At 53.5% G+C, this 16,004-nt stretch overlaps 2 protein-coding genes and 1 pseudogene across 4 annotated transcripts; 1 reads left to right on the top strand and 2 right to left on the bottom strand.

Moving 5' to 3' along the window:
* Nucleotides 1–3,116: 3,116 nt before the first annotated feature.
* Nucleotides 3,117–3,234, bottom strand: LOC147820958 (small nucleolar RNA SNORA40; annotated as a pseudogene).
* A 4,464-nt stretch (nt 3,235–7,698) lies between these two features.
* Pkmyt1 (protein kinase, membrane associated tyrosine/threonine 1) lies at nt 7,699–11,946 on the top strand. 2 transcript variants are annotated; one of them, XM_013065655.3, is made up of 7 exons: nt 7,699–8,049; nt 9,011–9,504; nt 10,152–10,258; nt 10,399–10,571; nt 10,652–10,809; nt 11,532–11,609; nt 11,691–11,946. In XM_013065655.3, the coding sequence occupies exons 1-7, from the start codon at nt 7,699–7,701 to the stop codon at nt 11,800–11,802; spliced, it is 1,473 nt and encodes a 490-aa protein (XP_012921109.1). In that variant the 3' UTR covers nt 11,803–11,946. The 2 variants fall into 2 exon arrangements, with proteins under 2 accessions (XP_012921109.1, XP_087059093.1); XM_087202967.1 differs by lacking the exon at nt 11,532–11,609.
* On the bottom strand, nt 11,929–15,832 carry Paqr4 (progestin and adipoQ receptor family member 4). Of its 2 annotated transcripts, none has more exons than XM_004864695.3 (3): nt 14,878–15,832; nt 13,448–13,669; nt 11,929–13,350 (listed from the first exon to the last, which is right to left on the bottom strand). In XM_004864695.3, the coding sequence occupies exons 1-3, from the start codon at nt 15,041–15,043 to the stop codon at nt 12,917–12,919; spliced, it is 822 nt and encodes a 273-aa protein (XP_004864752.1). In that variant the 5' UTR covers nt 15,044–15,832; the 3' UTR covers nt 11,929–12,916. The 2 variants fall into 2 exon arrangements, with proteins under 2 accessions (XP_004864752.1, XP_087059095.1); XM_087202969.1 differs by having other exon boundaries at nt 13,448–13,742; nt 14,878–15,005.
* Nucleotides 15,833–16,004: the final 172 nt, after the last annotated feature.

The raw sequence follows: 16,004 nt of genomic DNA, 5'->3' as shown, positions 1-16,004 counted from the left end.
CCTGCTCCGCATCTCAGAGAAGCTCTGTGGCCCAGACCTGAGCTTCAGCCTCGGCCGCCTCTGGGATACCTTCCCAAGCATCAAGCTCTCACATCGTGCAAAGCTGGCCTCTTTTAACTCCTTCCGCCCCACCTGCCAGTTTATTAAAACTTTATGCAAGTGTGAAATGGCGTTCATAAAGAAGCACACGTAAGACGTGATGTATCGTGTAAAAAATACTAGGCAGCAAATACTATGTAACCAAATAGAACGTAGTCAGTTCCCCAGAAGTGCCCACCACAGTCTCCAGTCCCCTCTCTCTCGTTAGGGTCTCCGTGTTTCCATTTGAGACGGTCACTTGTTCCTTTGGTGGCCCTGTCTGGGTGATCGCGGCTGGGGGGAGCCCCGCGGTGCTGTTACGGCGACGGAACACAAGGGGGCGCGCCCAGCTGTCCTCTGGGCCCGGATCCCGGGAATCCGGCTCAGGGCAGCGCTGGCTTGGGGGTCCTCCTTCACGACAGAATCCCGTCAAGTGCTTTGGTTCTGGACCTGCCTCCCGGCCCCTCTCCTGCAGAGGCCTTCTTTTAGCGCAGGCAGCTGGCCTAGACAACTGCAAACAGTACAGATGAGAGGGCGCTACCCTTGTAGCTAAACTGAGAGTAGGCCCCTGACATGTGCTTGGCCCTGGGCTAAACACTTTACAGGCACTTTTTTTCAGCTAGTCCTCAATCCCCTCAAGGAGGGAGGAACTATTATCCCACTTGACTCATGTGTAGGGCAGCACTAATGTTTCTGCTACCACAGCTGGTGTGCTTACTGGCTACCTGGATTTAGATATACATATATAGAGATACATATATAGATAGATATATAGATAGATATATCATTCATTTATTTACTATTTTTATTTTACCTATCTGGGGATTGAACTCAAGGCCCTTGCACTGAGCTACATCCTTGGCCCCATTTTAAATAAATTTTTAAAATATGGCCAGGCATGGAGCTGGGAGTAGTGGTGCACGCCTATAATCCCAGCACTCAGGAGGCTGAGGCAGGAGGATCACTGCGATTTTAAGGGCAGCCTGTGCTACTGATATAGGAAATGTTATCAGGAGATGAAATATGACCTCCAGATGATATAAGGGAAATATTATAGTTTCCAACCTGTTAGATGTCTGATATGCCGAGTTCATGTTCTCTAAAACTGAAGAATGAATTCTAGGAACAACTGAGGTTAAGAGTAGGAAAGTTTTTTGTTTGTTTGTTTGGTTTTGGGGATTGAACTCCTCAGGACCTTGCACTTTTGAGGCAGGTGTGGTGCCACTGAGCTAAATCCCTGGCCCTGGAAGTTTTATAAAGCAAAAATCATGTGGGTACAAGGTGGGTTAAAGGTATGATCAACGAATAAGGTTACAAATACACTCGCTTAGGTAATAGTGATCCAATAGGGAAACAAGTCATGTAACAAGTGTGCATGGAAAGAACAAAGACTTTTTCTAGGAAATGATGGGTCTGGAGGTCTCGGTCACCCACTGGGGTGACTGATGTCTATCTAGATTTCATTAGGCCAGGTGTTACTGCTTATCTTATCCTTTGGGGAAGCATGCAAGCCTGGTCATTTCGTCTTTATCTTGAGGCCTGGTCTCCAATGGATGCATCTCTGGACACGGTTGTAATGTGTTTTACCTATGTCCTGACTCTCTCTCGGGCCTAGCCCTATCTGACTGCCTATAACATTTCTGCCTAACTTAGCTGTCTATACTACTACATAGTTCAAGGCCCACCTGAACTACATAGCAAGACCCTGTTCAAAAAAAAAATACAGGGAGGTGGGCTGCAGCCCCCTAGCTCTGGGTCTATGCCAGGTCTCCCCTAGTGCTGGTCCATGCAGGGGGTGTGTGCTGACTGCTCAAGTGCTAAAGGGGCCTGGAGACCTGAAGTCAGTGACTTTTTAGAGGTCTGCAGTGGGGTTTGGTTGGGGGACTTGTTCTGGTGGCCAAGACTGAGAGAAGATGGGTGTCAACAAGTATAACAAGTATGTAACAAGTGCAAACACTTTCAGAGAGAGAAATGAAATAGCAAAAAGACTCCCCACCACCCCAGGAAATGGATAAAGGTCCCCTCTGTGAGGAAGTAGTAGTCTCCAGCCCAGCTTAAGTGCTTTAAAGGGATCATCCTTGCATCATCGGCTCCATTTTTACAGGAGAGGAGACTAATCTGAGGCTCAGAGAGTACAATGTGTTACCAAGGTCATTCAGTTGGGAAGGAGCTGAAGGGGAAACCTAGAGACTGGAAAGGCTGAGGTCTGTCCAGAGGGAGGCCGTGAGCAGGAGAGGCAAGGTCAAGGAGGCTCTTGCCTGTCTAGAGGCTTCCTGGAAGGGGTGGTATTTTCTTGCTTTTGAAAATGCACGGAAGCCATATATTCTGGGAGTGGGAAACGCATCGGTGTCGTTTCCCACTGTAACTTGGGGTTGTGGAGGCCTACCAGGGTTTCCTGTTCTGCCAGAGTGACCACTCCCTGGGACTAAGCCTCCAGCATACCTCTGTGCTATCTTTTTTTTGGGGGGGGGGGGTACCGGGAATTGAACTTGAGTTCTTGCGCTTGCGCAGCAGGCTTGCGCAGCAGGCGGCAAAACCACTGAGCTAAATCCCCAGCCCCCTGTGACATCTTTTTTTAAAACCATAAAATTTTTTTTTTTTTTTTTTTTGAGTACCGGGGATCGAACTTAGGACCTCGTGCTTGTGAGGCAGGAGCGGTGCCACTGAACTAAATCCCCGACTTAAAAAAAAAAAAAGTTTTGAGACAGGGTCTTTTTTTTTTTTTTTTGAGACAGGGTCTTTTTTAGTTGCCCGGGCTGCCCTCAACTTGAATACTCTTGCCGAGGTCTCCCAGTTACTGAAGTTACTGGCGTGCACTACTATTACACTCAGCGATAATATTCCTTCTTAAGAAAATAGAAGGAAAAAAATGGAAACAAAGCTTTTGTAAACAAGAAGGGGAAGAGGGGTTGAAGGGATGGGAAGGGAATTGAAAAAAAAAAAAGAAGCAGCAAGATATAACAAGCACAGGTACAAATTCCCTAAGATGAATTGTTATCATTATGTATATCTGAAATGTACCAATAAAAACCGACAAAAATATTCCTTTTTATATGTATTAAAACATACTGAACAATGAATTTTGAGTTGCAAAAGAAGATTTATTTTTTGCACCTGTCTATAAATTTTTGTCCACAAGTTACACACACTAGCGCCAAGACTACCTCTTTTGAAAATGCGAAAAGTAAAGCAGCCCAGGGAAAGCTGAGGGTGACAGGGCCAGGGTCTGGAGGCCCCTGGGGGTCTGGGGATCCGGGCAGGAAGATCTCAGGATCGGATTGCACTAGGTACGAGGAATCAGCTTCAAGGTGCTACAGTGGAACCACCACATGGCCCAGCCCGCACCTAGGACGCGGTGAGCCTGCGCAAAGCGAGCGATCTGCCAACGAGACCGGGTGGCGCGCACGCAGGACGAGGGGCGGGGCCAGGGAGGTGTTGGGCGGGGCCTCCCAGCGGGTTTGGAATTTTTGGCGCGAGCTAGCTCCGCGCGCGCCTTCTCCGGCCGTTCCCTCTTCCGGAGAGCCCTCCGCCTGGACTTCCGAAGTTGTCGACCGCGGGCCCTTGCCCGCCTGACTGCCCCGCGGCCTCTGCCAACCCGGAATCTGGCACCTCGCTTCTGCGTCCCGCCCAGCCGCCCCAGGTGAGCCCAGACCCAGGCCTGAGGGCTCGCGCCCGGCCGCCCTTTCGTCCCCTGAGGGCGCCTTTCCTGGGCCAGCCTCACCTCGTCCCCTGAAGCCCCTTCCCTCAGTGACCTTTCCGCTCTCTGCGACGGCCCCACCTTTCCCTGTGCCAGAGGCCGAGCCTGCCCTTCCCCCCGTGTCCTCTCCCGGGCCTTCGGTGTCCCCGACGGCTCCGCCCACTCCCTCGAGCCCTTCCCCCGTGACCGTCCCTGGCGTCCCGCGCTTCCCCCCACCCCGCCGCCTGGCCCCCTTCGGTCTGGAAGCTCCTATCCCAGCTCTGCTCTCCTTGACTTGCCACGCGCGCCTTGCAACGAGTCTCCTCTGCAGCGCTGTCCCCTGTGACATTCCCTCCATGTTGACTGGCCGCCTACCCAATTGTTTGCCAGGGTTTCCCCTCGCCCACGGAGCGAATTGAGCCACTGCCCTACCTGAGAGGAACTCACAGTCTAGTGGTAGACCGAGGTCAGCAGATGTGCCTGGCCCAGTGAGAAGGTGAGGCCCGAGGGTTAGTCCTGAGGCCCCTGGAAACTGCGCGTGGGGTGGGGTCGTGATTCATCCCCAACGTGGCTTCCCAACCAATCCCTCCCATCCCTAAGGCTCTTTGGCCAGGCCATTGATGCCAGGATGTAAGTGACTTTGACACAGTCTGGAAACTAATTTAAGATGCAGGTGCCTGTTGTGTTGGTTGCATCAGAGCTGGAGGCTGTACTTCTAATCAGAGCCCTAGAAGATCCTGGCACCCTGGTTCCTCATTTTGAAAAGACCCAGGATGTGATTCATGAACTAAATAGAGGCAGAGGCGAGGATGTAGGGTGAGCGTTCCAGACAGGCCAGCAGAATCCCTCCGCTCACCTGCTTACTCCCTCAACAACAGCAGGCTACTTTTCAGTTGACTAATCCTGCACAGTCAGCACCCTCTACTAGGTATGGCATCTTCTGATACATTGTGGCTTCCTCCCAAAATTGACTTTCTCCCTGTTGCTTTCTTGTTTTTGTCTCTATTACATTATAGCAACACAGCAGCCCTCTCTGCTCAACAGAAATGGTCACTGGCACCTTGGGACCACTGTACTTCGGGTGTTCTTTCAGTTACCAGCCAGAGTATTGTGTACAATACTTAGCATTCATGTCAAACACTGGGCTAAGCCCTCCATGAGGTCAGTACAGTGTGACAGATCCATTAACCCCTGAAGCAAGGTACATTTTGGAATTCAAAATGTCTCAGATTTAGAAAGCTAATATGGTGCACATTGCATATATGTAACACCACTTATAGTCCTGAGATGTCATTCCAAGATCAATCATTAATATTTCTCCCAAACAATAAATGAATTATTTTGAGAGGGAAAAGTACGTAAAGTCAGGGCTCTCTTTGACAGCCTGCCACTAATCCAAATTAGTTTTGCATGTAGACATTTAGTGTCGGTAGTTGAAAAGACTTGTACCTTCCCATCGAATTGTTTGGCACTCTTGTTGAAAACCGTAAATGAAACCCATAAATGGTTAGGCTTATTAATTAATTAATCAATTATTTATGCTGGAACTGGGGATTGAACCCAAGGCCTTTGCACTGAGCTAAATCCCCGGCCCTAGTTTTTAGTTTTTGAGATGCAGTCCCTTGCTAAGTCACTAAGTTGCCCAACACTGGGCTCAAACTTGAGATCCTCCTGCCTTAGCCTCCCAGAGATCTGGGATTACAGGCATGTGCCACCATATCCAGCAAGGGTTTATTTTTGAACTCTCAATTTTATTCCTTTGTATATCTTTTTCTTGTTTATTTTTGTTTTTATTTTTTGAGACAAGGTCTCAGTATGTACCCCAGTCTGGTCTGAACTCACTCTGTAGCCCAGGCTGCCCTTGAATTTGAGGTGATTTCTCCTGCCTCAGCCTCCTGAGTGCTGGTATTACAGGCCTGTGCCACCATGCCCAGCTGATCCATATACCTTTATGTGAATGCCACTCTGTTTTGATTACTGTGGTTTTGTAGTAAGTTTTGAAATCTGGCTGGAATTGAAGGCACACTCAGGAGGCTGAGGATCCCTGTGACTTCAAGGCTACCTTGGGCTACATAGTAAGTTCAAGGCAAGCCTAGAATATATAGTGAGACCCTTTCTCAACCAAACCAACTCACTGCCTGCCCCACAAGCACAAAGACCAGAGTTCAATCTTGATCCCCAGTACCAAAAAAAAAAAAAAGAACAAACCCCCCCAAAAAAACAAAACTGGAGATGTGAGATGTGAGTCCTCCAACTTCATTCTTTTCCCAATTTTTTGTTTGTTTGTTTAACTTTTCTTGGTCACTGGAATTTCCATATGAATTTTAGGGTCAGCTTCTCAGTTTTTGTAATGAAACCAGTGGGGATTCTGATAGAATGGACTGGATCTGTAGATTAGTTTGGAGAGGTTTTATTATATATATATATTTTGTGTGTGTGTGTGTGGTACTGAGGATCATCCCAGGGCAGTGCACATGCTAGGCAAGCACTCTACCACTGAACTATACTCCCCAAACCACAGTTTGGAAAATATTGCCATTTTATCTATATCAAGTCTTTGGATCTATAAACATGTAATGTCTTTAATGTCTTTCATTTATTTAGGCCTTCAGATTTTGGAAGTTTTTGTTTTTGTTTTGTTTTGTTTGCCTGAGGATTGAACCCAGGGTCTTGCATATGCCAAACCCACTTCCCCACACTTTTTCATTTGGGGGAGGGGACAGCTTCAGCACTCTTTTACAGCCTGCCACTACCCATGAGCAAAATCCCTGAGCCATGCTGGGGACAGGGACAGTGGCACATGTCCCTATGACTGAAAAGCAGGGGTGGCTGGGGCAGTGCCTCTGGCCGCTGCTTGGAGCAGTGTGGAGTTTCCTTCCTATGCAAGCACTGGGGCTAGCTCCTCAAGCTCCTCCGCCCAGCCCACTAGTGGGGGTTGAGAGGTAGAGGAAGGGAGCTCCCGGCCTGCCTGCCTGCCTGCCACAGTTGGCTTCTGCTGTGTGGAGTTGGGTCACTGAGAAGTCCTGAGAGCCTGCCCTTCCTGAGCTGATATCCTAACTTTGATGGGGAGCAGGAGCCCAGTTTTCTTGGCCACATCTTCCTATAGTGCTGTTTTCCAGGTATCACACATTCTTGATATTCTTACTAAGATTTGGTAGACTTTCTTCTTCTCTTAAACATTTGATACGTTTCTTCATTTGCTTTCTGCCCATATTATTACATCTAAAGACTCAAATGTTTTCTGTGAATGGTTTTCACCTGTTCTGCCTATGTCACTGGGAATAGGCCCATAGGGCTCTTCACACTGCTGCTTAGGAAGTGGAACTCCACTCTCATTTCTGGCACAAATACAAAAATGAAAGAAAGGAAGAAAGAAACTTTAGGATCACAGAGCCTTTTTACTTTGGAAATGGAGATATGGGATGGTGCTGATATATCCATCTCAGGTTCTTGGAAAAAGTCACAGCCAGGAGGGCTGGACATGCAGGTGTCAACCCAGAACTCTCTCTCTTTTATTTTTTTGAGACAGGGTCTCCCTATGTAGTTCAGGCTGACCTTGAACTATGTAGCCCAGGCTGGCCTTGAACTCATGGTAATCCTCCTTCCTCCACCTCCCTAGTTCTGGGATTACAGGCATGGCCAGCCAGAGCTATCTATTTTAACCCTTCTGCTGTGCTATGAGACCCTCGGGGACATGGGTTCATGGTCTTCCTGTCATATTTCTGTCATCTTCAAGATGCAGTGCACTGTGCAAGTGTGTAACTGCGTGTCCTCTGCCTTCTCCTGCAGGTGCGTGTGGCCCCCACAGCCTTCATGTGTGTAAAGCAGCACGTGGGTGAGGTGTAGACACGGCTTTCTTAGGGGCCACAGGACTGGGCATTTGGGTGGACATATTGCTCTATAATTGGCCTCCATCTTTGCCCCTAGGGCTTCTTGGACTAGCCATGCCTGTGCCCACAGAGGGCACCCCGCCACCTCTGAGTGGCACCCCTATCCCAGTTCCAGCCTACTTCCGTCATGCAGAGCCTGGGTTCTCTCTCAAGAGGCCCAGGGGGCTCAGCCAGAGCCTCCCCCCACGGCCCCCTGCCAAGGGCAGCATCCCTGTCAGCCGTCTCTTCCCTCCTCGGACTTTGGGCTGGCACCAGCCCCAGCCTCGGAGAGTGTCATTCCAGGACAAGGCCTCAGAGCTCCTGCAGAGCCCTGGGTATGACCCAAGCAGGCCAGAGTCCTTCTTCCAGCAGAGCTTCCAGAGGCTCAGCCGCCTGGGCCATGGCTCCTTTGGAGAGGTCTTCAAGGTAGGTGAGAGGATGGCTTCCCAGGCCTGCCTGGGGACCCTTTTGCTTCCCTCCCCTGGGTGGGACAGTGTCCTGGGCAGCCTGTTCCTTCCTCTCTGTCTCTGACAGCCTGCCTCTCCACTGTGCATGATTGGCTGCTCTCCCATGCTACCCTTGCAGGCCCTCCCAGGGCTGTTCTATCTACACTGGTGCCTTGTCTGGAGCCTGGCACACCCTTCAGTGCTCCTGGCTGCCATCTCTGCTTGGAACCAGCTCTGCTGGGGTCCTTGGCGAGCTCTGCCTGGTCCCTGGAGCAGGCCCAAGTGTAGTCCCCACCCTGACCCCCAACACTGGTAGGCTTGCCACCCTGCCACCTTTTTTTTTTACTTAAAATACATTTTGTAATTAATTATATTTTCTTTGAAATGGTAGCTTTCCCTTGCAGTATTGAAGCCAATATTTCTTTTTTTTTTTGGTACCAGGGATCGAACTTGGGTCCTTGCACTTGTGCAGCAGGCGGTGAAACCACTGAGCTAAATCCCCAGCCCTGAAGCCAATATTGTTAAAAATGCAGACAGCATTGGCTCCTGGATCAGCTGCCTTTCTAGAAGACAGCTTACGTACAATACAGCATACTGCCTTGGGTTCTGGAGCCCTGGAGTCTCCAATCAGTAGAGACTGCCCCAGTACACCACAATGCTGATAGGGGTTTATTTTTTAATTTAAAAAACTTTTTTTTGGTAGTGGGGATTGATCCTAGGGCCTTTGCACTGAACTATATCCCCAGACTTTTTATTTTATTTTTTATTTTGAGAGAAAGACTCAGAGTCTAAGTTGCTAAGTTGTCTAGTCTAGGTTTGAATTGGTGATCCTCCTGCTCAGCTTCCATGAGTGCTGGGATTATAGGCACACCTCATTTACATGTATTAAATATGGTTGTGCCCCTATGGCCCACCTTCCCAGCCCACCACCTCTCTTCCAGGTGCGCTCGAAGGAAGATGGTCGGCTCTATGCAGTCAAGTGCTCCATGTCACCATTTCGGGGCCCTAAGGACCGGGCCCGCAAACTGGCTGAGGTATGCAGCCATGAGAAGGTGGGGCAGCACCCTCACTGCGTGCGACTGGAGCAGGCTTGGGAGGAGGGCGGTATCCTGTACCTGCAGACAGAGCTGTGCGGGCCCAGCCTTCAACAACACTCTGAGGCCTGGGGCACTAGCCTGCCAGAGGCCCAGGTCTGGGGCTACCTGCGGGACACCCTGCTGGCTCTGGCCCACCTGCATGGGCAAGGCCTAGTTCACCTTGATGTCAAGCCAGCCAACATCTTCTTGGGGCCCCGTGGCCGCTGCAAGCTTGGTGACTTTGGGCTGCTGGTGGAGCTGGGTACACCCGGAGCTGGTGAGGCCCAGGAGGGTGATCCCCGATACATGGCTCCTGAGTTGCTGCAGGGCTCCTACGGGACAGCGGCAGACATATTCAGGTAAGGGCTGGGACATGAAGGGATCGTGGTAGGCTGTAGGCAGCCCTTCCTGTGGGCAGTCAGAGAGAATGACTCTCCAGGAAAGGAGCTCCTTCCTGACCTCCAGGTGTGGAGGATATTTGGTCTCAGGCTGGGGGATATGTCCCTGCCCTCCAGAGGGGTCTCTGGAGCTGACTGCCTATAAGCAGCAAGCCCCCTAGAAACCTTTTGTGTAGACTCACCATCTCCTCACAGCTCTGCAGGAGGGTCAACCATTACTCCACTGCAGAAAGGACTTGCCCCACATCCTCAGTTAGTAGCTGAGGTTGGGCCCAGGAACTGGTTCTAAGTCCACATTGACAGCCATTGCCCTGCCCCCAGTGGTTGTATCTGATGGTCTTAGCAGAAATATGGTAATACCAGTAACTATAGAAACATTGGCGCCTGTCAGTGAGGTGGTGCAGGATCCACAGTTCATGACAAGGTCCCGTGAGGCTCATTAGCCCTTCTGCAGCCTCCTTAGAACTTCTCACCCCTCTTTTCCACCTATCTGGCTTATGGTAGAAGAGAGCTGCCCTTCTCTAACCTCTAAGAGGCTGCTTGGGACTGGGGTCAGTGTCCCAGGGCCAACTCTGCCCATTTCTGTCTCCATTCCTTGTCTTTCCCAGTCTGGGTCTCACCATCCTTGAAGTAGCCTGCAACATGGAGCTACCCCATGGTGGAGAGGGCTGGCAGCAGCTGCGCCAGGGCTTTCTACCCCCTGAGTTTACTGCTGGTGAGTGGGAATCCAGGGGTGGGCTCCCTGTGTATGTCAGGGAATGGCTGCCGATGGGGCTACTGTTGAGCTGGGGGGTGGGTTTGGTTTGGTTTGGTTGGTACCCTGGGGTCCCTGATATGGCTCTCCCTCATGGGCAGGTCTTTCTACTGAGCTTCGTTCTGTCCTTGTCATGATGCTGGAGCCTGATCCCCAGCTACGAGCTACAGCTGAAGCCTTGCTGGCCCTGCCCATGCTGAGGCAGCCACGCCCTTGGAGTATCCTGTGGTACATGGCTGCTGAGGCCCTGAGTCGAGGCTGGGCCATGTGGCAGGTAAGCCCACATGTGCTGGGATGCCCCCTGCACCCTGCATCAGCACCTACCTGGTCTCCTAAGGTTCAGTCTCCCCACAGGCCCTACTCACCCTGTTGTGCTGGCTCTGGCATGGCCTAGCTCACCCTGCTACTTGGCTGCAGCCACCAGCCCCACCAGCCACCCCACCTGGCTCACCACCCTGCAGTCCGCACCTGGACAGCAGCCACTCCAGCAGCTGGGATGATGACAGCATAGGGTAGGTGAATGCTTAAGATGCTTTACGATGAGAGGGCATCACTGTGACCAAATGCCACCATAGGAGGCCCAGGGTCCATGGAGCGAAATGGTGGATGGAAGCCTGCCACAAACCTGACTGCATCATACCCCATGGGTGCAGCCTTGCCTGTGTAAGTGTAGCTCTGCCATGGGATGCCAGCTGCGCACAGCTAGCTGTATATCAGCTGCAGCAGGCAGGCAAGTGCTCCTGTTGGGACAAGCACAGGGGCAGCTCCCACCTCAGTAGAAATTACTACTCCTCAGGGACAAGACATTGTCCTTCCCTGAGTGAAAAAAGCCTCCCAGACCTTGGCAGTCCCCTGTCCTACCTTAGGTTGCCTGATGGCCAAGTGAGAGGCCGTAATTAAGAAACTGCTGCGCAGGAAAGCTACATGTTCCAGACACATAGCTTTCAGGAGGAATCCCTTCCTTATACTAATGTCACCCTTGTTCTGGGGGCCACTTTAGAGCACAGAGGAAGTGCTTGAAAAACTTCATTTATCAGAAGTTCTCTTAAAATGCAGCTTCGTTGAAGCTGGGTGTGTTCTGAAAAGAGACAGAGGTGGCCACTGGGTATGGTCAGGTAGACTTAGAGATGGTCAAAGTGCACCGTGTTTCACTGACCCAAGTTGGGTCAGAGCTGGTCTTGTCCTGCACTCCCCAAACCCCAACACTGTGCTGGTCTTGCCCACCCTCTTGCAGGCCCTCACTCTCCCCAGAGGCCATCCTGGGCCCAGCCAGTAGGAGTACCTTCACACCCCAGGGCAGGTACACACTAAGGTGAGCAGGCCCGAGGGCTGGGGCTAGCCAGGGTCGGCTTTGGGATCCTGAGTGTCATTCCTCTTTGTTCCTTCCCCCAAGGGATACCCTAGACCTGAGTGACATGGATTCAGAGCCTCCTAGAGGTTCTTGCCCTTCCTTTGAGCCTCGGAACCTCCTCAGCCTGTTTGAGGACTCACTAGATCCAGTCTGAACCACAGGCCCAACTTTGGTGCTTTTAACCTTGGAATCCCTTTCCTGTCCCTCCCCTGGGAAGGTGGGATGCCTCTGGGAATTTCTGTGTCTAATAAAAAGTATTTGAATCTTGGGAGTACCCAAGCTTGCTTGAGTAGCAACACAGTGCTTCCTGTCCCTTTATTTTTTTTTTTCATGGTATAGAAAAAAAATGTTTTGTTTTTGGTACCAGGGATCCAACTCGGGTCCTTGCATTTGCAAGGCAGGCAGCGGAACCACTGAGCTAAATCCCCGGCCCCTCCTGTCCCTTTGTTAATGTTGCCCAGGGTCTTGGGCCTCTGGAAGGATCCTGTCCTGAGGCTGAGCCCTGCTGCAGAGCCCCGTTACCCTAGCCTCAGGCCAGAGGACTGGAGCGACACACTGTGTGGAGCAGAGATTTCCTGAGTGAGCATATCCCCAAGTGGGCAGGTTGGATCATCAAAGCATGGCACTTACGTGGGGCATAGGCCTGGAGTCATTCACTCTACATCTGTGCCTGTTGCCTGGGAAAAGCAGCTAGTGACCTCCTGTCTCTTGGCCACTTGGTTCAAGAAGGGCCAGTGCCTACTTGGTCCTAGGACAAGAGGGTTGCCCTGCTGCCCCATACCCTTACTCCTGTCTCTTGGACAGGAAAGGGAAGCTTCTGGCTGTTGGGGAGGCATGCAGGGGGGACAGATGGAGATCATGAAGCAGGGGCAGAGGGGCTGGCCTCTTATGGGAGGGGCAGGGTAGGATGATGGTTCTAGACTGGCAGGGAGGGCATAATGGCATAAGTGGGCAGGACTCCAACTGTCAGAGCGAGATATGACCCCAGAGTCCCTCTGTCCAGCCCTTACAGGTCACAAAGATAGAGAGGTGCGTGGGGGATGTCCTTCCAGCTGACAGAGTAGAGAAGTAAAGAAAGCAGGGAAGGGAAGTTGGGAGTTCCAGGACTGGGTAGGAGAGGTTAGTCCACAGGGAAAAAGAGATGAGGAATCTCAGTTAGGAAGTCCTCTGCACTGGTAGCATCCAGGGAGCCTTCCCTTCGAAGATTGGCAGAAGGAAGGACAGTGGCTTTATTGGCCCCAAGAGGCCATGGGCAGGCAGAAGGCAGCTCAGTCCAGGGAACAGGCATGACGAGCAGCCCAGAGCAGGTCAGGCACAACACCGGCGTGCAGCTGGAGGATGGAGCCCACGCTGAGCAGGTGCATGATCTGGTGGGAGTTGCCCCAGTAGTCAAAGTGGCCAGGCCCCCAGCGCTCTGGCAGGCGGGCCACGTTCACCAGCCCTCCGAGCAGTGCCAGTGCATCCATGCGCAGGTAGCAGGGCAGGGAGCCTGGAGCCCCTGAACCCAGCCCTACTCCACGGGCCCCAAACACCAGCAGGCGGGCCCCAGCTTGCCAACCAAAAGCTCGGAGCCGCGCACTGGTAGAGGGGGCTGTGAGGGCACGCCAGCCAGCTACAGCTGACAGCATTGTGTAACCCACCAAGGCAGCTGGGCGCAGCCAGGGCCTGCAGGCCAGGGTACAGTGTATGATGGGCAGAGCCCCTGCAGAGAGAGAGAGAGTAAGAGAGGGCAGTAAGTCTGAGGCTGCCTAGGGGTCATGCCAGAACCCCTGCCTCCCCTCCCTGGAGCCCTGGCTCACCGAGGGTGTTGACAAGGCAGACCCCACACATATCCAGGGCGAGGAGCCGGGCGTACATGGGGCTGCCCCCTTGGTGGCACATGAAGAGGTGATATAGCACTGAGGCCGCAGGGGGGGCCAGGCAAGCCACACAGTGTGTGCCCCCCAGCCAGCCATCCTTGCCCAGCTGACTCCAGGGCATGGTCATTGGCACCAGCACCAGGAAGCCCAGCAGGGCCAGCCCTGGGGGAGGGAGACAGTTATCAATCAGGCAGTTTCAGCATAGAGCACAGGTCACTTCCAGAAGGGGACCAGTCTAGAGATGACACAAGAGGGATGAGAATGAGATAGGTCTGAACATGACATTCAGCAATCCAGCATGAAGGTAGCTCAGGGCCACAGACTTTCAGAAACTGTCATGACTCACTGAAGTTTTGGGAAGTAGGGACCATGAGGCCCACTTTACAGGTGAGGAAACTGAGGCTTAGAAGCCACATAACCTGCCCCAGGTGAACCCAGCAATAAGTAAAGGACAGGGGACAAGCCCAGGCAGTCTCCCTCCCAAGCTGCCCTCACCCCTCAAGCAGGAGGCCCCACCAGGCCTGCCTGTCCTAGGGTGTCCACAGAAGCCCCGGGAGGTGTGACTTCAGGCTGAATTCTGAGTAGGACACGTGGGCAACACAACAGCCCCAGAGCTACCAAGTGCCCATACAAATGGAGGGTTGAGGCATTTTGGTCTTCCAGAAAGGGGCGAAGCCAGGAAAGTCCAGAGTGACAGCACAGGGCTGAAAGCTAGTTCCGACTCTCCAGGGGCTTCATTCCTGCCGGCTCAAAGCCCTTCTGGGGGATGCCTACCCGTTCCTGGGGGAATGGTATTGCTCTCACGGGGCAGACCAGGACACAGGCTACACGCCCACTTTTGGAGGGGTCTGCCTCATTCATAGTTCTGTCACTAGGGAGAGGCTCCAAGGCTAAACCCAGGCGGTTCTCGGCCTCTCTCCTGGCTGGTGGCGGCTCAAGGACGGGCAAGTCTGTGTCAGCAGAGCGGCAGAGGAGGGGCAGGGCGCCTGCGGGGGCGGGGCGGGGGGGCAGCGCCACGGCCAAGCGGAGTAGAGCCGGGGCTGCTGGGGCGGGAGCAATAGGGCAGGAGGGACTGGGGCCCGGCTTCTGTTCCCAGGCTCTCTTGGACACACCACCCAACTCCAGGATGGGTGCCCCGGGCGCTGGCATTACGAAGGAGTCTGACACGGGGCTCTTTACCACCAAGCCTGAGGCTCAGCAGGATCAACCGCGTCTGAACCCCACTCTGCTCCCTTCTCCAGTCCTGGGGCCCCCTGCTGAGAAAGCGGAAGCTGGCAGCGCAGGCTCGGACAATGGGAGCTTTGTCACTGCAGCTCCTAGCCGAGTCGGGGTCGGGACTAGCCGGGACCAGGGAGCGGGGCGCAGCTCACCGTGTGTGTAGATGTTGCCCAGCTCGTTGTGCAGGTAGAAGAGGCTGCGCAGGCAGCCCGAACCGCTGCTGGCCGGCCGGTAGCCGGTCAGCACGAACTTATTGAACTGCAGGTGCGGCGGCGAGCTGGCCCAGTCCAGCAGGCGCGGCCCGGCCAGAAACGCCATGGCCCCGAGCAGCGCGGGCGGCTCGCGCTTCTCCTGCTGCAGGGCCTGCTCTTCAGTGGGGCTGCAGATCCGGGAAGCTCATGCTCGTTGCCTTGCGCGGAAATGCCGCACACAACAGCCAGTGGTCCCGGCCCACTCCCTGCGCTGCGCGAGCCCGCTGCCTCCACTCGTGGACAGAGGCTGGGGACCCCAGCGTCCAAGCAGAGCGGCCGGCTACGTGCAGGGAAGGCGCGCTCGCTTAGAGGCAGCAGCAGCAGCGGCGGGTCTTCTCACGGAAGCCTGGAGGACAGGCGCGGCAGGACGAGGGAGGGGACGTCAGGCTCCGCCCCGCTCCTCGCCCCCGCTACCCTGCTGTTTGGCGCGCTAGATTCCTGACGTCTGCCCTGCCCAGGCCAATGGGCAGGGCCGGTGGGGAGCTCCTCCAGGGCTCCCCAGACCTCCTTCTCCTCCTCCTCTTAGGATAATATATATAGTTCCAGCCTCATCTGCATGGGGTAGTTGATTTGGGGCCCGACGTCCTGGTTCCGCATCCTCTGGAGTGACCTGGCATTTCGTGTCCCCCGGCATTTCACACCTGATCCTTCCCACGATCCCCAGGTTGGCACCCACCCTTGTTGGCACAGCCTGGCCACCCAGTTCCACACCGCAGTCAGGGCTCTGTCCAAGGTGCTGCTGGCATGGACCAGTTTGGAGGGTCCGGACAGGCTCCTGAGCACCCCCATTGTGGAGGTGATCTCCGCACGATAGCCAAGCCTGGAGGAGGCTTCTACCCTGGGGGTGGCCCTACTTACTCCTTATCCCGCCCACAAGGCGCACCTTTGGCCCAGTCCAGAACAGCCAGGAAACAGAGGGGAAGACAGAAAGCCCGTCCCACCATTCCACCCTGGGCGGGACCAGAAGCATTTGCCTCCCCCTTTTCTACAGGGGACACCCATCCATTCCCGGTCCCTTTATCCTCTGC

Source organism: Heterocephalus glaber, unplaced genomic scaffold (assembly GCF_053883595.1).
Source record: "Heterocephalus glaber isolate CG9 unplaced genomic scaffold, H.glaber_assembly_v1.0 deba00001781, whole genome shotgun sequence".
NCBI classification, from domain to species: Eukaryota; Metazoa; Chordata; class Mammalia; order Rodentia; family Bathyergidae; genus Heterocephalus; species Heterocephalus glaber.
The sequence above is the reverse complement of the archived record's forward strand: the minus strand, read 5'-3'. Positions and strand labels throughout refer to the sequence as shown.

Bases quoted from the DNA above. Each gene is read 5' to 3' on its own strand.
- Pkmyt1 (XM_013065655.3), top strand. From the start codon at position 7,699: ATGCCTGTGCCCACAGAGGGCACCCCGCCACCTCTGAGTGGCACCCCT. The intron at 10,572-10,651 runs GTAAGCCCACAT...GTCTCCCCACAG, and splicing joins GAGGCTGGGCCATGTGGCAG to GCCCTACTCACCCTGTTGTG. The intron at 11,610-11,690 runs GTGAGCAGGCCC...CCTTCCCCCAAG, and splicing joins CAGGGCAGGTACACACTAAG to GGATACCCTAGACCTGAGTG.
- Paqr4 (XM_004864695.3), bottom strand. From the start codon at position 15,043: ATGGCGTTTCTGGCCGGGCCGCGCCTGCTGGACTGGGCCAGCTCGCCG. The intron at 13,670-14,877 runs GTGAGCTGCGCC...TCCCTCCCCCAG, and splicing joins GGGCAACATCTACACACACG to GGCTGGCCCTGCTGGGCTTC. The intron at 13,351-13,447 runs GTGAGCCAGGGC...CTCTCTCTGCAG, and splicing joins CTGCCTTGTCAACACCCTCG to GGGCTCTGCCCATCATACAC.